The sequence below is a fragment of the Eschrichtius robustus genome, chromosome 8, assembly GCF_028021215.1.
Source record: "Eschrichtius robustus isolate mEscRob2 chromosome 8, mEscRob2.pri, whole genome shotgun sequence".
Taxonomy (NCBI): Eukaryota; Metazoa; Chordata; class Mammalia; order Artiodactyla; family Eschrichtiidae; genus Eschrichtius; species Eschrichtius robustus.
Window position 1 is genome coordinate 21,016,349 of NC_090831.1, and position 23,890 is coordinate 21,040,238.

The window sequence follows — 23,890 nt, forward strand, 5'->3', positions numbered from 1 at the left end:
AATGGATTTATAATTAATAACATTTCTGTTGTTATTGTCATGGGGGTCTTTGGTTATAACTGGCAGATATGTTTCCTATTCATTGTAGCAGTGTGAATGCCAGGATCACCCCCTTACCTGGAGTTTTCCTGCTTGTACAGGTCTTCTCCATCTAGAATGCCTTTCCCCTTCTTTGCTCCAAGCATTCCTCCCATTCACTGTTTTGTGTCCCCTCCCCTCACTGCTTCTCTTCTGTCTCAGATTTGGAGTTTTACTTACTGTTAGTCTAGACCCAGAGAGCTGATTGTGTAACGCAAGTCTTGTTTCCCCTGCCAGATCACAAGCTGTGCAGGTGTCTCTGGTTCCAGAACTAATCAGGCACTTGACCTTTCTGACTCTCCACATCTCAATCTGCAACTCATTGTAAACTGTATGTAAATCTAACCTAAAATATAAATATTTTGTTAATTACTATGCATGATGAATTATTCATTATATTCATGCTTAATTATTTCTGGGGAGGAAGTGTGCTGATGTCTGCAACTTACTTTAAAATGCATAAAAAATTAAGATGGATTGAGGGACAGAGAGATGGATGTACAGGTAGATATGTGATAAAGCAAATATAGTAAAACATAAATTGTAGAATATGGGTGGGTGATGGGTACATTCACTGTACAATTCTTCAATCCTCTCAACTTTTTTGTATGTTTGAATGTTAAAAGGAAAACCCCCCAAATTAACAAAAATGTCATGCCACAAAAAAGACAGGTTTTCTTCAAGTGCTTCAAAGTTGAAAGCTCTAAGTATATACAGTTTCTTCCCAAAATAGTAGTTTTCTCTTTCCCCCTTCCTTCTTTAATCCTCAAACAATAATAAACATGTGTATACTTTTTAAAGCCAAAATAAATCATTTTTTCTGGGGAAAGGAAGCCATATACTTGGACCAAGTTATTTGCCGGGGTTTTGGTTTGTTTTCTAATGAATACGCAGCAGTGAATGTAGGATGGAAAAATTTTAAACATTTGTAATATGGTGTTTAATAATGTGTAACTTGTTTGATTTAGGCCTCTGTAGAAACTTGCAAGAGCTGAATGTCTCTGACTGTCCAACACTCACAGTGAGTATAAGAAGCTTATTTTACTGTTGTTTATATAGATTCAGACTTGCTCCACTGGAGCACTAATACACAGAGATTCTGCCAAAATACATGCCTGTGTGCTCATTTAGGATTAAATATGGAGAAAAGCAAACTATGTTAAACACTGGCAAGAAATTTTATCCAACTTATATAATGCTCTTATTATTCCTGTAGGTACGTCCAAGGTTGGAGTCTCTGGAAAGTGGAAACTATTCAACAATTACACAAAAATGAACTATATTTACGTTTAAGGCCATGTGTGTATGAGACAGAAAAAATTGGGCCCCAGCAGAGACAGTAGGCTCAAGTTATAAGTCTTCATGGCTATCAACTGTGGCACCAAAGAGGATGGAAATGAACATGTAACTCTAGCCAACTCCTTCCTGGTCCCTGTCTCCAGGCTTTCCTCTACTTCCAATCTGTCTTACACCCTGTGGACACAGAATATTCCTTCTTAAAGGCAGATCTGACCACTTCACTACCACGTGCCATCATTTATACACACACTTATCATCTACACTATTGGAGAGAGTCAAAGCTCTTTAACATTACTGTACTTTGGAGACCCTCGGTGGTCTTGTCTCTGCCTCCCTTTCCAGCCTCATCTTCTTATAAGTCCTGCATGTACATTAAGTTTCAGCAGCCACAAGCTGCTATGCTTTCTTTCCTGCATGCACCAAGCTCCTCTTGCTGTTTTGCCTTTGCTCCGGCTGTGCTCTTTGCTTGGAGATGGGAGGGAAAAGAATGAAGAGCCTGATTGCTTCCCCCTCCTCATTAAGCACCAGCTCCAGGATGAAGTCCATGCCCCTTGGCACAGGTGAAAAGACTTCGTGAATTGGCTCCTCCTTGCTACCTACCCAGCCTCATCATTAACAGTTCTTTCTTTCAGATCTCTACTCGATTTCATTCTTTCTGTGGATATTTTTAGCACCTACTATGTTAAAGATATATTTATCTTTATATATAAAGATATATAGGGAACTTATATGTTATAAAATAGAGGTTTTAAAGGGAATTTAAGATGAATTAAGTTTCAGTTCTTGCCCTCAGGGAGCTTTAGTTCTCACTTGAATAAAAGATCATATTCTTTAATTTTGCTTTCTAATAGGAAAGTCAAAAACAATTCCATCTGTGTTGAATTTGTGAACATCAAAGTCTTTTCCAGTTTTAGAGTTTAATAATGTACAGGGCTGATAACTTTATCCAGCTACATTTTACTATTGTCTTTCCCTTTGAGACAAAGACTGAGAGACAGGCTTACATTTAAGGAGTTGAGTAACATTCATTCAAAAAGCTTTGATTTCTAAGAAGCTTGCCTTATGAATATATTACATCCGGAAAGATTTGAGTGCATCATGGACAAATTCATAGACCATCCTGCAATGTAGACACCGAAACAACTTTTGCATTTATGTGCTCAAGTACTTGGGGATTGAAATTTGAGCTCTTTTAAATATTGAGAACAAAATTCCTTCGAACTTCCTCCTCATCTCAAAGGGAAAATCAGATTATTCTATGTTACATAACACCTACTTCATCTTCCTCTTGCTGGCTCCCATATATTTTCATCTGTGTGGCTACCTCTCTAGGGTGTAAACCAGCTTTCTATCTTCCTCCTTGTCCCATTTCATCTGCATTTTTGCCAGAGTCTTCCACCAGGTGCACAATCACTTTGACGGTTGATTGGCACCATGAACATTTTTGAAGATAGATTCTTTGTATTGAACTATAATGCCACACATGATGTTTGTTCTCTCCATTCCTGCTGGGAAAAAGTGTACTGTATCCTTTTTAATCTGTACATGTATATCCAAATCCTACATTTTGGTGGTGGAATGTCTAGAAAAATTGCTGGTATCTTGAATGCAGTGGCAAGAGTACAGTGTTTATTGAAAGCCCTGCACTTGTTCTCATGAGTCATTGGCACATAGAACCTTCCGACAACAGAACTACAGTTTTACAACTTAAAAAAAAACCCTCGTGTTCTCTTTAAGGTGTGGTTTGCTTCCCCTGTAAATCAACCAATTCTTATCCCATGTGCAAGATGCTCTGACCTACAGGATTTTGTTATTTTAATATTCATGATTCCAGGAAGTAGCTAGGAACAGAACGTTAGGCATTGATGGTCCTGCTGAAAGTAAACCTGTGCCATCCTTAGTGGCGTTCGGGGCAGCCATATTGACCATGCAGAATTCTTCCCCGAACCTGATCTCCTAGCCTAGTGCCAGTTTACCTCTTCCTGCAAAGGCCTATTCTTCCAGGACAATGTACCACAAATATTTAAAACTAGCAGACCTCTTCAGTGTTCCTGGGGAGACTCATAAATCATTAAATAAAGACAAACCCGCTGCTACTCATTCTAGAACATTTTATAAATAGTTACCAATACAAGAAGCAGCACCATTGCAATCAAAGCTTGAAACACATCTGTCTCGCAAATGTCAATTTAGGGCTCATGCTTGAAATCACTCTGTGTTTTTCTGTCTTTCTCATGTTGCAGTCATACTGTTCTCTTGTACTGGATTTCAGCTCTCTGGGAGAGGGTTGCCTGAATCTTTGATATTCTCCCCTACAGTACCCCCTACATTGAATTTCATGTCCAACACTTACACAGCCTATATTTTGCTTCAGGACATCTCAAACTTACCGTAAATTTGGTGCAAGTCTGTTTAGCTGTTTTAATATCTTCAGTAACAGAACCACAGAAACTTAGTCACACACACACACCTCTATATAAATATACATGTGTAAATATGGACTCACTTTTTAATGAAGTCCAGTTGAAAGAGTTTCATCCTGTCTTTCAGAATGATTTTAGTAAATTTAAAAATGGATCCATTTTTAATCATTTTCATGTATCTAACGAGTCAAGAGTGTTTGACACTTTGACACGAGCTCAAAGGGTTGAACTGGCAAGGGTTCAGATTTTAATGAAGTGTCATTGTGATGGAATGGGACTTTATTTCCAAAGAAAGGGAACGGGAGGGAGTAATGAACCTTCAAGCAAAGCCATCACCTTCTACTTAATTTGATTTATAAAAAATAACAAAGACTATGAAGAGACCAAGACTTGCATTTACTTTTTTGGAGCAGGGAGTGAGATAATAGAGAGATAATGGGGAAATAGCAAAGCCTGTTAGACTTTGATAAGATTCTTTCCTGTGTTTTTATGCAGGATGAATCAATGAGATACATCTCTGAGAGCTGTCCTGGAGTCCTGTATCTCAATCTATCTAACACAACTATCACCAACAGGACGATGCGACTCCTGCCGAGGTAATGCTTGTGTTATTTGTATTACACTGAAAACAGTTAGGCTCCTCTGGGCTCTGACTTGCGCTAGTATTCCCCAAAGGCAGTGATCCTTTTACTAACACCCCACCACCTTGGTACCCCTATTCTGATAACAGGACTGCTTTCCAGTCCCCAAGCTAGTGCCTATCCTCTCCCTCCTTAGCCTTGCCTTGGCCGGTATTTGGGGGTCACTCTTGTAGCAGTTTGCCCAGTAGCTTGAGTTAGGCTCTGCCTATCTCTTTCTGGTCCTCGTTCCTGGGCTTTGGAGCCTGACCCATCAATCCCAGACCAGTGTTTGGACTTCTCTACAACAGAACCCCAATATCCTGCCTCCTTAGACCCTGAGCACTGCAGAGCCAGGTTCCTTGTTGCCATGCTCTGGTTACCTGTTGGGACCCCCATCACCTCCAGGAAACCTGATGCTTGCGGTTTTTTTGATCTATGGACGGTTGACAAGCCAGCACTTCTTTGGAGAAGAAGGGAAAGAAGAATATAAGACATCACTAAGAGTTGACAGAATATTCAATTTTATCAAAAATTTACGTCATTCAATTATTCTTTATTTTCACCAAGGAAAGACTAATCAGGAAGAGTATATGCTCATATTGCGAGAGATTCAAAACAGCTTTCAAACTACTGTGAAAGAATGAACCATTTTTGAGAATGTAGCTTTTTTGAGATCCTTTGAAAAATAACAGTGAGGCATTTAGAGAAGCTTAAACAGAGAAAATTATAGGTGGTAATTTTCCTTATCTTTTCTCTCTAACCATTTTCTGGAAATATGCAAGACTAAAAAAAGGTGGTAACATATTTGCTTTATCTCATTAATTGACTTTCCATATTCTAGTCAGTCAAATCTATCAAACATTTCCTTTGAAATTTCTCGTGAGTCTTTTAAAAAATAGTGTTTTCCTCCTTCCAGGCATTTGATATACATTTATTTTTTTTCTTGTATGATTTGTTTTTATTTAAATTTATAATCAACCTAGAATTAATTCTGGTAGATAAATGAAGCAGTGATCTAACAGGTTCATCAAACTATGACTTGTGCAGCCCAAAGCCTGTTTTTGTGCAGTCCATGAGCTAAGAATATGTTTTTTTCACATCAAGAGTTGTTAAACTCTTGGGGATAGCGGGGCAGGGCAGGGGAGGGGGAGAGATAAATTACGAGTTTGGGATTAACATATACACACTACTATATATAAAACAGATGAACAACAAGGACCTACTGTATAGCACAGGGAACCCTATTCAATATCTTGTGATAACCTATAATGGAAAAGAATCTGAAAAAGAATATATATATGTATACTTGTATGTATAACTGAATCACTTTGCTGTACACTGAAACTAACACATTATAAATTAACTATACTTCAGTAATTAAAAAAAAAGAGTTGTTAAATAACTAACCAATTATTCCAGCATCATTTATTGAATAAAACTTTTCTCAAGTGATGTGTGATACCTCTTTATATATCTAAAATTTTTATATAGGTAGTACATACTAAAAACTCATCACCTTCTAATGTTTTTGTACATGTTACTATTATCTATGTTCTAGAGGTTATGTCCACTGTATCTGTATGGTTAAAATACTACGGCACTGTGCATCTCTTCCCAACTCCATGTTCAGTGACCTCTCATTGGTAGCTTAGAACCAGCCAAAATGGGAGTGTTCTGTACCATGAAAAATGCCATACGATACAAATTAGGGTTTGATTTATTTTTTTGTTGATTGTTTAGACTGGAGAAGACAAGATAGCAGATTAAACCTGTGTCATGTCTGCAACCTACAGAATGGGAGAAAATATTTGCAAACGATGTGACTGACAAGGGCTTAGTTTCCAAAATATACAAACAGCTCATACAAGTCAACAACAAAAAAACAAACAACCCAATCCCAAAACGGGCAGAAGACCTAAATAGACATTTCTCCAAAGAAGAAATACAGATGGCCAATAGGCACATGAAAAGATGCTCAACATCGCTAATTATTACAGAAATGCAAATCAAAACTACAATGAGGTACCACCTCACACCAGTCAGAATGGCCATCATTAAAAAGTCTACCAATAACAAATGCTGGAGAGGGTGTGGAAAAAAGGGAACCTTCCTACACTGCTGGTGAGAGTGTAAGTTGGTGCAGCCACTGTGGAAAACATTATGGAGGTTCCTCAGAAAACTAAAAACAGAATTACCATATGATCCAACAATCCCATTCCTGGGCATATATTCAGAGAAAACTATAATTCAAAAAGATACATGCACCCCTATGTTCATAGCAGCACTATTCACAATAGCCAAGACATGGAAACAACCTAAACGTCCATTGACAGATGAATGGTTAAAGAAGATACATAATACAATGGAATACTACTCAGCCATAAAAGAGAATGAAATAAAGCCATTTGCAGCAACATGGATGCAACTAGAGATTATCATACTAAGTAAGTCAGAAAGAGAAAGACAAATACCATATGATATCACTTATATGTGGAATCTAAAATATGACACAAATGAACCTATCTATGAAACAGAAACAGAATCACGGACATAGAGAACAGACTTGTGGTTGCCAAGGGGGCAGGGGGTCGGGGGAGGGATGGAGTGGGAGGTTGGGGTTAGCAGATGTAAGCTTTTATGTATAGAATGGATAAGCAACAAGGTCCTACTGTATAGCACAGAGAACTATATTCAATATCCTATGATAAACCATAATAGAAAAGAATATTAACAAAGAATGTATATATATGTATAACTGAATCACTTTGCTGTACAGCAGATATTAACACAACATTGTAAATCAACTGTACTTCAATAAAAAATATTGAAAAAAATTATGTCATGTCTGTAGCTGCAACATTATGAATAGCACAAAAAAGTTGAGGAAATATCTTTTCTGTACTTGAAAACTGTCACATCATTGATGGATGAGTGAAATCTGGACATAAATCTTTGTGGTTTTACTTTTGTCTTACCCATTAATATAAATAAAAATATTCGTATTGGAATTATACCCCTTCCTCAAGCTTTTGAACTTTATTTTTATTTTTTGGTTAAAAAAAAGAAATACATCAGAGTGACCAATTTTATTTTTCCTTTGTGTGCACATAGGAGAAGACAAAAGTACTAGCTATATTTATGAGTTTGGCAAAAGTCAATGAATGAAAGCATTTTGTGAGAATCAACTGACTATATGAAATTAGCAATAAACAGTATTGTGTATGTTATTATTTGTAAGTTGTGTGCTGTACATCTTTTATATATGTAAAATAGTTAATGTAAAGTAGTAAGATGTGGGCTTCCCTGGTCACGCAGTGGTTAGGAATCCGCCTGCCAATGCAGGGGACACGGGTTCAAGCCCTGGTCCGGGAAGATCCCACATGCTGCAGAGCAACTAAGCCCGTGAGCCACAACTACTGAGCCTGCGCTCTAGAGCCCACAAGCCACAACTACTGAGCCCACATGCTACAACTACTGAAGCCTGCGCACCTAGAGTCCGTGCTCTGCAACAAGAGAAGCCACTGCAATAAGCCTGCGCACCGCAACGAAGACCCAACGCAGCCAAAAATAAATAAAATAAAATAAATAAATTTATTTAAGAAAATAGTAAGATGTACAAATTAACAGTAAACATATATACCTTTATATGCATACATGTTTTTGAAGAACCAGCTGTTAGATATTTACCAGTATGTCAATAATTAAAGGTAAAATAAGTTGGGAACGAATCCGTATTTTTACAATATTTAGTCTCCCTATCAGGAACATAGTATACTTCTAAAATTTTTCTTTCAAATGTTCTTAAATGTCTCAAAATTTTGTTTTATTCATATGGATAGTCTGTGGTGTCTTTTTCATTGCCATTGTGAATAGTATCCTTTCTGATTATGATTTCTCATTTTATTTTCTAAATGGTTACTTTTGGACTTGGGCATGATGTACATGTATCTTTTTAAACTTTTCATTTGTATGATTTAATTGATTTCTTTCCTTTTAAAATAAAAAATAGAGCTATGAAATTACTTCTAAAGAACAACTTTGGCAAAGCTTATAAGATTTGATAAATATTGTTCTCGTTTTCTAAACAAACTGTTGTATATTTGATTACCTCTTTGACCTAATAATTATTTAGAAGAGGATTTTTGGTTTCAAATTGTTGAAGTTTCTTAATTAAGCTTATGTTTTTAATTCTAGTTTTTTACACTGTGGTCAAGAAATGTGGACTGAATTATTTCTACTTTTTGAAATTGATTGAGATTTCTTGGTGGACTAGTTTATATAATCAATTTCAGTAAATCATCCATGAATGTTTAAAACAAGAGAGTTTCTTTCAGAGAACATTTCTAGGTGTATATGCACATATATGTATAAATTCTCGATATGTCAAAGATAAGTGATATATTAGTTGCCTATTATGATAAAGCTTCTATTAATTTATTTTTGTTATTTTACACATAAAGATTAATAAGTAGTATGTTTCATTATAGATTGTAGCATTTGTTCACATAAAATTATATTTTTTATCCTGGTTGATATTTCTTTGCCTTAAATTCTTTTTAATCTGTTATTTATACAGTCACCTTTGGTTTCTTTTGTGGTTTTGTGTAATAACTTTATGTATACCCATATTTTTAACCTTTGTGTTGCTGTATTTTAGGTTTATCTTTTACATGCAGCACATAGTTAACTTCTATTTTTAAAAATGTCAATCTCTTTGCCTTTTTAAGAGGGAAGTTTAAAAGACTAATATTTCTTGTCAAAACTGAGTGTATGGTCTTATTTTTATCATCTTGCTTTATGTTTTAGATTTTTTTATTTTTTATGTTACTGCACTGTACTCATCTTTTCTGCCTTTTGCTATAAAAAGTGTTATTTCTATAATCTGAATGCATTTCAAAGATACATGCGTATTCTCTTGTGTATTCTAACTAGTGGATATTTGTATGTTTTTTAAAAACATGCTTTAACATGCATTTCTCTAACTATCAAAGTCACGATGAAACAGTAACTTTGGCTCCCCCTGTGTTAGGTAAGAGACCTGATACACTTTAATTCTCCCTTGAACTTGACATTCTTCTACTTCCACTCACCTATATGTAAATACCTATTAATTGTGATTTTTGTTAATCATTTAACTTTCCTTTTAATGTTGATTTTTGGTGTTTGAACTCAACATTGTAATCATATTTATAATGATTATGTAGTCCTAACTCTAGTTTTATCATTCATTGATGGTTCATTTGTTCCACAATTTCCTTATTCTTTAATTTTGATTTTGATTCACCCTATGATGACTGGAAATATAGTTTTAAAAACTCTTTATCTGGAAAGATGTGCAAGTATTAGATTTTCAATCATTACTTTCTGAAGATGACTTTCTGTTGTCTTGGAGGATGAACAACAAATTCTCTTGGTGTATGGTTCTTGAATCATGTCCCTTACTCTATCCTTAAAACCCTACAAATGTTGCTCCATAATCTTTACTATTTCAAGTTAAAGAGAAGTCTAAAGCCAGCCTGATTTTTCTCTTCCTTTGATGGTAACGTATTTTTTTCTGCCAAGATGCTGGCATGAACTTCCTTTTCTCTGAGAAATTAAAAACATCTTCCAAACTTAACTGTGTTCTTTCAATTAACTTTTCCTGGAACATAGTAAACCTTTTGAACATTAAAACTTAGATTTTTCTCAGCCAAGGAAGGTGCTTTCTCTTCCTTCCTTCTTTTTTTTAATAAATTTATTTATTTATTTACTTTTGGCTGCGTTGGGTCTTCATTGCTGCGCGTAGGCTTCCTCTAGTTGTGGCGAGCGGGGGCTACTCGTCGTCGCGGTGCGTGGGCTTCTCATTGTGGTGGCTTCTCTTGTTGCAGAGCACAGGCTCTAGGTGCGTGGGCTTCAGTAGTTGTGGCACACGGGCTCAGTAGTTGTGGCTCGTGGGCTTAGTTGCTCCACGGCATGTGGGATCTTCCTGGACCAGAGCTCGAACCCGTGTCCCCTGAATTGGCAGGCGGATTCTTAACCACTGCGCCACCAGGGAAGCCCTCTTTTTTTTTTTTTTCTATTAATTAAACTAAAGTCTTTATACAAATTTCATCAAGTTTTCCACTCATGTCCTTTTATTTTTGCTCTAGGATCCAATGTAGGGTTCCATATTGCATTCAGTTGTCATTTCTCCTTAGTCTCCTCAAATCTGTGCCAGTCCTCAGTAGTTCCTTGTATTTCATGACCTCGACACTTGAAGAATACGGTTTAGTTATTTATTTTATATAATGTCCCTCAATTTGGGTTTATCTGATGGATATTTTTCTTTTTAAATGCTTCTATTCCATTTGTTCAGGTTTTATCTTAAGAATCCCCTTTTATTTTTAGATCGCTTTTTATTCTTGTCCTTCAAAGCTGTCATCTTCTCTCTCATCATTTTTATTTCTGTATACATTTTTTCAGCATACTGCATTCTCTATATCAGTAGTTCTGAAAGTGTGTTCCAAGGACAGCAGTGTCCCGATAAATGTTTAATAACTGGCTGGGGTAGGGAGTAAAGGTGTGTTTTGATTTGTAGGATTTATTGATTTCTGTGATATAAATAATTCCATCATGGCCAATTTTAAGCTACCAACATGATGCCACTGAATGTGGAATTGGGAAGAGATGCTAACAATTTGTTCTCGTGGGCTGGTACAAGCCAGCTCCAGAAGCACCACTGTGGAGGGCCCCTGACCGTTTCAGGAATTCTGTAGGATTCTTTGTCCTGCAATATAGAACATCACTCAGTACTTTTCTTTAGACATTTCATATTAAGATATATATGTGATGAATATATGTGCATGCATGAATGTGTGTGTTTATATATATAGAGAGAATATATGTGCATGTGTGTATGTATGTATGTGTGTATGTATCTATAGATAGAAAGAGAGTGGGGGGGTGAAGAGGGAAGAGAGAGAAATATATATATTAAAAAATCCATAAATCCATATGTGAAAATCTGAACTCTCAAAGTAGATGATTTGGGAGTAGCATATATCACAGTACAAATTATTTTTTTAACTTAAAACATCTCTTCCAACCATAGTTTGAGATAAACTTTTCTCCTAGGAAATTTAAAATAACACTACAGCTCTGCATAATTTTTTAAGGACGTTTATTTTACAAATGAAGCTATACCTTTAGTGGGCAACAGATAGAAAAATAGGACCCAAAATGAGAATTCTGTTTTGATTTTAACTTCTAGTTCTTGCTATTGAGACAACACTTAGGATAAAACTACTTGATACTGATGTTTTTTGCCATATGAAAAAAATGTACACTGACTTTCTTATCTATAATAAAAATACGTTTCATAACAATTCTCTATTTTTGCTCTGCTTTCTATTGTTTCAAACATGCTTGGGTATGCAAAAGCATTTTTTAAGCTGTAAATAACCAGAGATGTGTTATTTGTTGCTGTTCTCATTCTCTCTCTGGTGTCTTTAGTATTTCTTTCCAAAGAAAAATGTAATTTGTTTGCCTTTCTTAGCAACAGTGATTTGCCAGTTTTTTATTTCAATATTTTTCTTCACTTCTTTGGGGACTTGCTCAGTTTTCTAAAGTTGAAAATGAGGGCTGCCCACAGCTCATGCCCATTCCAAAACATTTTTTGCTTTTAAATATTTCCTGAATTAAACCCTCTCCATTTATTCCCATTGCCACAATCTAGGTGGCACTCTCAGCACCTCATTTGGTGCAGCAACCTGATGGTTCACTCTTGGTCTCTCTTCCCTTCAATATGCTCTGCCTTATGCTGCGAGACGTATCATCCTGAACTTAGTCTTATCACGTCTTTGACATCCTTAAGGTCTAGACTCTTCCCTTACTGTCCTTTAACATTATCTGATCAAACTTACCTGCCTAGGCTTTCCGAGGGAAGCCCTTAACTCTGGTCATCTGACTGCTACATGCTTCTCTTTCTCTACAGCTGGAATGCCTTTCTCTTCTCTCTGCTAATCCACAAACTTTACACCTCAAGTCACACCATCTACCAGAACTCCACAGTGATTTCTCCTTTTCCTGAGTTCTAATAGCAACATTCATTCACTTATTCACCATGTATTGATCAACTGCTATTTGCAAGGCATTCTGGGCACACAGTGGTGAGTAAAGCTATTATGATCTTTGCTCCTTAATGGAGCCTTGTATGTTATAGTAGCATGGTGTCTAATTATTTTTCACATAGATGAATCAACCCTTCAGTTGGCTTGGAAACTTCTTATTGACAGGCACTCTAGTGTTATATAGCCTCACCAGTGCTCACTGGAGTAGGGTAGACAGAGTAACCTGTTGCCTTGACCGGACATCCTTAGGGTCTACCCTGTAAATAGGAGGTCAAGTCACTGCATTTGGATTTTCTGCAGGAATTCTATTAAACAAAACTGCCTCTATGAGACTAAGCCCAATACTCAACTCAAAAGAATCCACATGCAAATCCTCTCTTTTCCAGACTGGGCCTTGTCTTGGTGATTTTTCAGAGAAATTTTAATTTAAATACATAATTCTACATTCCTTCTAGTAACAACTACCTCAGGTATTGAAGATCTAACACAGAGGGCCTCAATTCTTTAATGAAAAAAAGACCAAAGAAAGGAGAAAAAATGATCTCTGTAGTTTCTATAAGAACTGTGATTTCTTAAAGATTATAGTAACAGTAGAAAAATAAATAAATCACAAAGAGAAACCCCCACAAACATAAGAAACAGTTATCAAATAATTAGGAAAAAAGATAAACCAGTCTGAAAACACTGTCTCAAAGTGGAATTAGATTGTCAAGTCGTCTCTGGATTGGAAAAATGATGAACCAGATCTTACTCACGTAAGGGACACATTTTTTGCCAAAATTCAGGATAAAAAGTAGCAATACTGCATAAAATTTGCCAAGTGTGATTTCACTGTCAACTGATATTTTTCTCATCCCCAGAAGCTCTAAGTCTGCAGCACTGTAAATCCCTAGAAAGGCCAACAGGGCCACTCACGATTTGTACTTTGCTTTCAAACCGACGGTTCCCATGAGGTTCCACTTTGAAGAGAGACATCTAAAGATTTTTAATCTGGGAGTCATTTAGTTTAATTAACAGCCTCTTTTGCCAAACTCAAGGTTCTTAACCTGGGGTCAGTGGATCCTCCAAGGAGACCATGAATGGAAATCAGGGGTTCCATGAATCTTGATAGGAGAAAAAAAATCTCTATTTTCACTAAGCTCTAACTGAAATATAGTTTAAAAAAAAATCAGAGAAGTATTAGCAGCCCCTGGGACTCTTTCACCCATATAAATCACAGTTATTTTATCATCACAAATATTTTCTTATAGTTGTTACAAATATTTCAAAATATAATTGGTACTCACCACTGCTTCAAAATCATGGTAATTATTAGACCTGCCACTAGATCTTGTTCTTTAATATGTTAATAAAGAAGCATATATATTATTATTCCACTCATTTGGCTTTTAAAAAATATTTTGATGATATCTTTCAATATAATTGGCTGACTTTTTAATTGTATTTTATTGTATACACTAAAAACATTATGTTGATAATACAACATTATAAAGCAACTATACTCCAATAAAAAAAAAAACAAAACATTATGCTGACAAAGGGGCCATAGATCCATAGGTATCTATTAAGAACTCCTCGCTCAATTCTCATTTTTGGTATTTGTTAACTGACCACATGCACTTAAAGAAATTGAACAATAGGCTTGGACCAGATTTGAATATATTTGAATATGCATGATTTCATAAGTAACAGTTTCATTATTATATCTAAAGAAAGACTGACTGATATACAGAGCTTAGAAATAGGTTAGGAAGAACAGTGTTCAAATGAGTGGGCAACACATGGGAGGAACAGAAACTACACCAGAGGCTATCAATCTCGCTAGAGTTGACAGATTACATATGGTATTACCACCATGACCAAAATGAGGGTATAGATGGAATATGAGGCCCCCCCAAACTCTTAGTATCAGTTGTATGCACCACTCTTGTCAGGTGAGTACTTATTCCATTCAATGGAAGGAAGATAGTACAAACTTCGTAAGAATAATTCATATGTAATTATTATTTGAGGTAGTAGTAGCAACAATAACAATATATATATATTTAAAGGTTCTACCATATCCCTGCTAATATTTATCATCAAAGATCACCCTCATTATAATACTATTACATCTATGTGCTTATGTAATTGTCACATCTCTAAGAGGAAAGAGCAGATAGGATTACATCCATGTTACAGACGAGTAAACTGAGGTTCAGGAAAGCTGGAGGCCCCACAGTTGGTGAGGGTTAAAAAAAAATAAAAAAGATAATGTTAAAATCTCCACTTAACAGATGCGGAAACAATCTCTGAGAGGTTAGGAGAAGTTGCAGTAAGTGTCAGGACTGGGATTCAAATCCAATTTCGTCAGATTCCAAACCCTTGTGTATTTTCCATCGTGTCATGCTGCCTGCCTCACTATTCCTTTCTCCAAATTAGAGAGCTAAAGGGTTGTTAGGAATGACAACCCCCAAGAAAATTGTACTTACTCAGCTGAATCACAAGGGTATGCTTCAGGGAGAGGAAGATCGAGCATTTCCAAAACTTTGGCAATGCTCTTAGTTAACTCAAGGGCCCCAGGAGAAGGGACGTGTCTTCGGGATGTTAGTGCTCCTTTCTCCTTCAGAACCCTGCCCACCCAGCCACTGGGGAATCCAGAAGGCTTCCCTCTCTGTTCTCCTGAATCTCATGGACACAGCCACTACCAGAGGGAAATGTGTGTTCTGAGTCAAATAATTTGCTACGGAATGTGAATCATATCATATAGTTGTGTTTTTTCAGATTTGGGAAATAAATCTGATTAAAGGTCAAAGCTTGCGTATCTAATTTCCCATTTATGTGAAGGTAAACTTTATTAGTCATTTGTGGGCTTTTGAGGGACAGAGTGGAGTCTTCTTCCTACTTTTCATTCTTTTTGCTTTCTAATTTGCTGTTAAACCATTGCAGATCACAAACCAAAAGCACGTTTTTAATTCCATTGCAAGAGCAGGCAGTAGTGGGAATTCTTGCACTTTTAAAAAATGCCAGGCTTAGGAGGGCTTTGAAAATCGTCCAGAACGTCCTCAAACTGTGAGCCCTTGCACAGTAGTACAGACTCGTCCTGAAGACCCTCTTTTTTTTCTGGAAGCTCTCATTTTGGTCATGGTGGTAATGCCATATTTAATCTGTTTCAACTCCAGTGAGATTGATAGCCTCTGATTGTAGTTTTTATTCCTCTCACATGTTGCCCACTCATTTGCAGACTGTTCTTGACCCATTTTTAAGCTCTGTATATCAATGTCTTTCTTTATCCATAATAATGAAACTGTTACATACAAAATCATGCATTGTTACCAAAAAAATCTATTTTTTTCAAGCCATTTGCTTACCATGTCCATTTTAAGAGCCTGTTATGTTCAACTTTGCCTCCTTTCTGCCCCAAATCCTAACTCTCATGTAACAGTTAATCACCACTTAAATGTTTACAAAGGGTTTGTCCTCCTAGACATTTTGCATGTTATTTTGGTGCTCCAAAGATAAAACCTAAATGCAACAATAACACAAACTCTGAAACTGCTTTCAAACACTAACTTCCAAACAATAGGAATGCACAAATCTCCCCCACCCCCAAAGCTTTATCCCAATCAGCTTTCTTAAAAATCTAGACAAATCTTTAATTATTTTCATTTGAAATGTGATTATGCATTATCTGATATGCTACTGCAATCTCCTTTACTTAACAGGAAGAGTATTAACAATAAAGTTCAACTCTTGAATATCTGCAAGGAGAAAAGATTAATTTACAGTTTTACTTCTCTTTGTCATAGTGGCTTAACAAAGATGTGAGAAAACAACGAAAGTATAATCACTTTCCTTCCTCTCTTCTCTCGCCCTGTCTTTTCAGGTACTTCCACAATTTACAGAATCTTAGTTTGGCTTATTGCAGAAAGTTTACAGACAAAGGTTTACAGTACCTGAATTTGGGGAATGGATGCCACAAGCTCATCTATCTGGACCTTTCCGGCTGCACCCAGGTTTGTCTTTCAGCCTTCTCTTTCCTGCAGCAGGCGAAGAAGTCCTCCAGAGAATGAGAACGGGCTATATCCAGCCCTCATGTTATACTAACGCTGTGCACAGACCGCAGCACACTTTTTGGAGGTTTTAAATTACATGGCCACAGCTGCTTAAATTTTCCCCAGGATCGCTACTATAGGCTCTTGGCTTCCTTCCACTAGAGTGCCACATCCACTAACAGGCAGAGTTCATCGGATGATGAAGCAGAACACTTCTGTGTAGATACTCTGAGCACAGTCATAATACCAGAGTCCAAATCTTGAAAACTTTTTAGAATTGATACCAAGATACAAACAAAGAAAAACCTTTTGTGGGGAGAATTTGCAAAGAACTTCCTGAAAAGTCAGTTTGCTCTCACATGGGCTCTCAGAGAGTAAATAGTATTGGGTAAGATGCTACAAGTGATAAATGCAAGAAAGGAAATACACAAAGATTATGATTTTATTTATTTTTTATTTGTTTTTATTTTTGGCTGTGCTGGGTCTTCGTTGTTGTGCGTGGGCTTTCTCTAGTTGCGGCGAGCGGGGGCTACTCTTTGTTGCGGTGCACGGGCTTCTCACTGTGGTGGCTTCTCTTGTTGCAGAGCACGGGCTCTAGGCGCACGGGCTTCAGTAGTTGTGGCGCACGGGCTTCAGTAGTTGTGGCGCACAGGCTTCAGTAGTTGTGGCACGCGGGCTCTAGAGTGCAGGCTCAGTAGTTGTGGCACATGGGCTTAGTTGCTCTGTGGCATGTGGGATCTTCCCAGGCCAGGGATCAAACCTGTGTCCCCTGCACTGGCAGGCAGATTCTTAACCACGCCACCAGGGAAGCCCAAAGATTATGATTTTAAAAACTGCATTATATCCTTGGGCTAAATAACGTGATGATTTGAGGTCTATATGGGGAAATATTTAAGTTTGAAGGAACAAGACTAAGGAAAACTGGGCAGAAAAGAGTGTGGAATTGTGGAGGGTAGGGCATGGCACTTTGGAAGCAGTTACTACCTCCTTGATAGTTTCTTCTGCTCTGTTTTGTTTGATTTCAGTCACGATTCTTTTAACTTTTCTTTCACCTCTCTGTGTGTTTTATTGATATTTGTGTCATAGAATGTCCATCATTCTATGAGACTAATAACACAAATGAGAACTGCTACTATATGCCAGGCACCATGTTGACTGTTTCATACAGATCAAATATACTGCTCACATAAATGCTGTGCAGTATGTATCTATCATGCCCATTTAGACATGAAAAGACCAAGGCTCCCAGGGCTGCACGGCTGGTGAAAGCACATGGTACTGGTACAGTTATAAGCAGGTAGATTCCCTGGAAGGAATACAGGGACAGAACAGATTTCTCCTCCAAGTTCTTGAATGGACAGAAATCTTACATAGCACTACTACTGGCATATCATGGTTTCCTGGTACACCACGCAGTGGAGAGGATGTAAGGGAAAGGGGGGGGGGGACGTTAAGCTAGGGCTGAAATGGCTAGAAGTTGCATTTGTTTAACATCCAATCTACTGCGACATAGCTTGCTAAGCATCAACATCTACCATCACTCTGTGGCCAAGATGGCCTTAATGTTCCCTCCAGATGGACAAAACTTCAGACAGGCTTCTTCTTGACTCTGGACCCCTGACCTCCCTTTTCTTAGAGCGTTTACTTTAGAAAACTTGTGGTTGTACATTCTTTCTCTGCTCCCGTTGAGACGTAAAGCCCTTAAAAAGCTTCTTGCCAGTTTTACAACCCAGGAATATCTTCCTCAAAGACCTGGGAGCCAGCCTTTAATATGTAATCATCAAGAGAGAGAGCATCAGTATCTCCCAGTCTCTGTGGGAGGATGGGAGCCTACCTTCCATATGGATGTCAATTAGCAAACACAGACGGCCTAATCACAGAGGAAGAATACCTGCAAATTCAGAAATAACTCAATGTGCTTGACACATCTAACTGATCAATCTCTCCCCTAAAGATACATGCTCCAGTACTTTTTCTAAAATTAATTTTTATTGGAGTTTAGTTGATTTACAATGTTGTGTTAGTTTCTGCTGTCCAGCAAAGTGAATCAGTTATATATATACATATATCTGCTCTTTTTTAGATCCTTTTCTCATATAGACCATTACAGAGTACTGAGTAGAGTTTCCTGTACTATACAGTAGGTCCTTATTAGTTATCTATTTTACATACAGTTGTGTCTAGCTTACCTCAGTGCTTCAGAACCCTCTGCACAGTGTGACTTACCTCCTTGTTCTTCTCAGTTTCCACCAGGTAACTATTGTAGCATAAACATACAACACATGCACAGACACACAAACACACATACACATGTCCTAAGGTTAAATATTTTCAGACACACTAAAGTCAAAATTAGAGGTTTCAAATTGATGACCCTCTGGCTAGATATATATGCAAAACATATAGACACAGTCTGTCTTTCAATTTTGAGCCAACCTTTGGAATTTTGGAGTTTTCAAATAAAAATCTAGACTTCAAGCTTCTCTTAAAAAACCAGAAGAACTAGCAAAATTGGGCCTGCTTTCCCACATGGCAACAACGGGCTGGAGCTGAGTCAGCCTCACCCCCTTGAGACGGAGCCCTCTCCTCAGTTTGCCGCCCTCTCCTCCACTCAGTAACGTCCACACATGCACTTACTCTGGGACTGCTACCACTTCACTGCATTGCCTGCCTGCCTGCCTCAGTAGGTATTTGAGTTTGGTCTGAATGTATTTCTAAAGAATAGATTTCTTTTCCTAACTGACCCTTAATTTGTAAGTCTCAAACCACAGTGACATTAGTATTTCACATCATTATGCAAAATAATGTTAGGTTTTTTTTGTTCATCTGTCTTCCATTTGCATTTGTTCATTTAATAATTTAATTACTCGAGAGATTTAACCCTAGGTGTCAGGCACTGGAAATTGTACCATTTGAAACTTTGTAAGAAACGGGATTATTATGAACCACAGATATCTTTTTTTTTTTTTTTTAATTAATTTATTTGTTTATTTTTGGCTGTGTTGGGTCTTCGTTTCTGTGCGAGGGCTTTCTCTAGTTGCAGCGAGCGGGGGCCACTCTTCATCGCGGTGCGCAGGCCTCTCACCATCGCGGCCTCTGTTGTTGTGGAGCACAGGCTCCAGACGCGCAGGCTCAGTAACTGTGGCTCACGGGCCCAGCTGCTCCGCGGCATGTGGGATCCTCCCAGACCAGGGCTCGAACCCGTGTCCCCTGCATTGGCAGGCAGATTCTCAACCACTGCGCCACCAGGGAAGCCCCCACAGATATCTTAATAATGGCTGCTGCTGTAACTTCAGAGAATCAGTGAATCTTGGATGTTACTGCTTCTGAGGGAGTTATTAAGTCTTTTGAGGAGCTCCATCTACCTCCCTAGCTCTGGGTGTGAGGATAGTTTCACCCTTCCAGACCTACTTGCATTGATATGACAGTATAAAATGGTTTCAAAGAAGGAAAGTTGACTATTCACAGGTTTTTCAGGTTCTTCCCTTGGAAAGTAAAATGTATTTTCTTTTTATGTTTGGAATTTTGCACTATGAAGTCATGTGTTAGTATATCTGATCAAGGAAAAAGGCCCCAATAAAACAAAAAGTTGAGAATAGAAGCTTACAACTAAATGCTTTACACTGGTGTTTATTGAGTGCCTGCTGCATACTGGGCACCATGATGAGTCAAATAGCATCTCTGTCTTTTGGAAGCTCTGGATTAACATAAATGAATTATGTCAAGGGCTAAATGTTAATGCAGTCACAGCTGCCCAAAAAAGGAAAGATGTACACAGTATTGTGAAAGAATTTGAACCATATTTGTTAGAAAAAATAAATAAGTGGATGATGGAGAACTACAAAGAAAAGTGAAAATCAATTACATATGTTTTAGAAATATTCTGCATTCTTATGGGATTGGATAAACACTGTAGGGTGCACTAAGTAATATGACCGATTTCCTAATGAGTACCAGCACTTGCACGTTCCCCTGCATGTCATCATCTTTGATGGGGTTGAGGTGACTGATGCCTCTGCCCAGTTTCTCCTCCTTGAAAAAGCCTCTGCTCACACTTGGCCTGAACTGGGATAGGGCTGCTCCAGTGAGCTCTCTCACTATCCTCTGCAAATTTCTACCCATATACTTGCCACTTTGAGTTTTCTTTTTTCACTTTTAAAAAATCTGCTTTTTTTCTTATTACATGCTAAATGCAGAAAAATACAAGAAAAAAAGGAGAAAAAGGGACTTCCCTGGTGGCACAGTGGTTAAGAATCCGCCTGCCATTGCAGGGGACATGGGTTCGAGCCCTTGTCCGGGAAGATCCCACATGCCGCGGAGCAACTAAGCCCGTGCGCCACAACTACTGAGCCTGCGCTCTAGAGCGTGCGAGCCACAACTACTGAGCCCACGTGCCACAACTACTGAAGCCCGCGTGCCTAGAGCCCGTGCTCTGCAACAAGAGAAGCCACCGCAATGAGAAGCCTGCGCACCATAACGAAGAGTGGCGCCTGCGCACCACAACGAAGAGTGGTCCCTGCTCGCCACAACTGGAGAAAGCCCGTGCGCAACAAAGACCCAACACAGCCAAAAATAAATAGATAAATTAATTAATTAAAAAAAAAAACAGGAGAAAAAAAATTTAATTACCTGAAAATTCATCACCAGAAATAATAAACACTACTAGAATTTCAGGGTCTTTATTCTATGCCTGTCTAGACTTTTTTTAAACTGAAATGGATTATATAGTACACATATCTTTCATTTAATGTTTTATAAAGTGAATATCTCTTTATTCCATTAAATATTTTTCCTGTAACTTACTTTTAATAGCTATATAGTATTTCATTGTATCAAAATACCAATATGTATTTAACCATTCATTATTGGCCTACAATTCTTTTTTTTTTTTGGCCTACCATTTTTATTGCTATCATAAATAACCTGTGAGGAAAATTATTGTAGCCGTATCTTTGCATATGTCTATGCAATTTTTTGGTACAAATTTTTAGAAGTGAAATGGTCAGAGGATATAGTTATTTTTAAGGCCATCCATACCCTACAAAGATTGTCAGTTTACACTTACCATAAATGTAAAATAGTTTGTTCTCTTCATAAATATAGTATATATAAAAAAATTTTGCCAATTTGACATTGAATATGATATTTTATATTTTTAATTTGTATTTCTTTGATTACCAGGCAAAGTTAAACCATACACAGGCACTTAATAGATATCTGCTGAATGACAGCATTCTTATCCCAACAGGCCGCCACTGTTAAAATATTTTTCAAATTAATTTAAAAATCTCTTTCAAACTGGGGAATATTGGAGATAATGTAAGTTAAGTGCCTGACACAGTTGGTGATAAAAAAAGAAAACCTATTAGTATATTTCTCTAAAAAAATTTCTTCAGAGCCTGAGTGCAACATTTTCATTATAGTAGTTTCAGAAGAAAAAAAAATGTACATTCATTTAACAAAATGATTCTGGCTGAATCAGTTGAACAAATTTAATTTGTTTGCTTTTATATTTGCTACTTACTCAAAGTTATAAAATCTAACCTTATGCCATAAAATAATTTTTTATAAACCACGTTTAAATACAATTTGGAAAGACTCTGGAGACAAAATGGTTTTATCACGTAAAGAAGGTACTCTTTCCTGTGCTCCTTTGTCATCTATAATCTGGGAGACATTTGGCGACAGTGAATGGATCCATCTTTTTCTATGCTCTAAGGAATGATGTGTGACCTAACTCATGGTAGACATTTGTCAGATATCTGTTGAATTTTTGGATTAATGTTTAGTTAAATACGTGAAACTAATGAACCACTGTATGAGATGTTGGTAGTTTTCCTTTGCATCTCATACTCTGCTTCAAGGAACCACTCCTCTCCCTTCCCTTTTGGTTCTGGAGAGCTGTCAGTCGTGGCACCTTGAAAGCAACACACCACAGTAATTGGAAGCATTAGTTCTGGGGCACCTGCATTTTAATCTTGAGTTTGCTATTTACTAGGTATGGGACTGGGGCAGGTTACCTAAGCTTTCTGTATACCTCACTTTCCTTATCTATGAAATGGGGAAAATACTAGTAACTTCCTAAGTGTGTTGTGTGAATGAAATTATTTGATACATATAAGAGTCTTAGAACGATGGCTTCATATAGTAAATGCTTAGCCACCATTAGCTATTATTATTAGATTACTAATAGTATTTTCCAATGGCCGCTATCATTTGGCCCAGGCCTAGACGTTCCTAAATTCCATGTGCAGTGGCTATGATTTTTCCAGGAAGAGCATGACCTTAGCAGAACTATTCAGAACCCTTTTAGGTGCTCAACATTGGGAAAAATAAATTCAGTTTCTTCTGAGGTTGCAGGGCCTGGAATGTGTAAGTCTGGGCTGGTTTGTGGTTCTCTTGCTCAGGAACATGGAGGAAATTTGTCTGCAATGGGAAAGAATAAAATCATCACAAAGAGGCTGACCTTCAAGAGGGAGAGATGCTGTGTTTGAGAAGGAGAGATGGTATATTTTTGCTTAGCTGGACTTTCCGTTAGAGATACCACTAATTCCCTTTTTACCTACGCTAGTTTATGTTGGGTCATTGTGACTCAAGGAAGCTGACTGGTACAACTGGTGAGGATGTGATTCCTATTTAGCTTTTAGTTGGGGTATTGAATACTTTGATGGAAAGCCTTACTCAAGGAAAAAACTAAGGCCCAAGAGAGGAAGTTGTGAAGGTTTCTCATAGCTCTTCACATGCTTGTATTCTACCATGTACCTGAGTTTGTTGCTTTGAGCATGCCCGTGACTGACCACAAAGCAATCCTTAACACCCAAGAAACCGGATTAAATCTGCTTCCTGTTTTGCTGGCACTGACAGCTGGGACATACTGAGCAAAGGCATTCCCTAATGACTTTTTTGAGGGTAAGTATAATATACAGAAAAGTGCACAAAGTGCTATATATATGTCCTTTGGTGAACACAGAATGTATTTCTGTTGAGTATACACATAGGAATCAAATGGCTGGGTGTGAAGTACGTGTATGTTTGGCTTTTGTTGATATCATCGTTAGTTTCCTAAATTGGCTCTGTCAATCCTAATGATTATGATTTAGAAAACTCATGTGGATGTGATTTCTGCAGGAAACCTAATGCTGTGGCTCCACATACTTAATCCCTATATTTACCCACATAATTTATTTTCATAGCAACACTATTATTAAAGTGCAGTACAGGAGAGGTAGGAGAACAACATTCAAACCTAGAGTGGGTTTCTATGCTGATGAGTACTCTTCCCTTCTCAGAAATTAGCAATAAGTATTTAAGTCATCTTACATTCACTTCCATAGCAAGCAGGTTTCATT

At 37.5% G+C, this 23,890-nt stretch overlaps 2 protein-coding genes across 3 annotated transcripts in view; one reads left to right on the top strand and one right to left on the bottom strand.

Annotated features, from left to right (window-relative positions):
• LRRC17 (leucine rich repeat containing 17) overlaps window positions 1–16,595 on the bottom strand; it is a 33,602-nt gene extending 17,007 nt beyond the window's left edge. The window contains exon 1 of one of the 2 annotated variants that reach the window (XM_068549923.1): window positions 16,443–16,595. The gene's annotated coding sequence lies outside the window, so the exon portion shown is untranslated. Of the gene's footprint in view, window positions 1–14,978; window positions 15,042–16,442 lie in introns of those variants that run through there. The other variant, XM_068549924.1, reaches the window with a different exon arrangement.
• Window positions 1–23,890, top strand: part of FBXL13 (F-box and leucine rich repeat protein 13) — a 188,044-nt gene that overhangs the window by 91,877 nt on the left and 72,277 nt on the right. Inside the window, exons 10-12 of the mRNA XM_068549800.1 lie at window positions 1,047–1,099; window positions 4,296–4,396; window positions 16,373–16,502. Coding sequence (XP_068405901.1) covers window positions 1,047–1,099; window positions 4,296–4,396; window positions 16,373–16,502 — 284 coding nt within the window. The remainder of the gene's footprint in view (window positions 1–1,046; window positions 1,100–4,295; window positions 4,397–16,372; window positions 16,503–23,890) is intronic.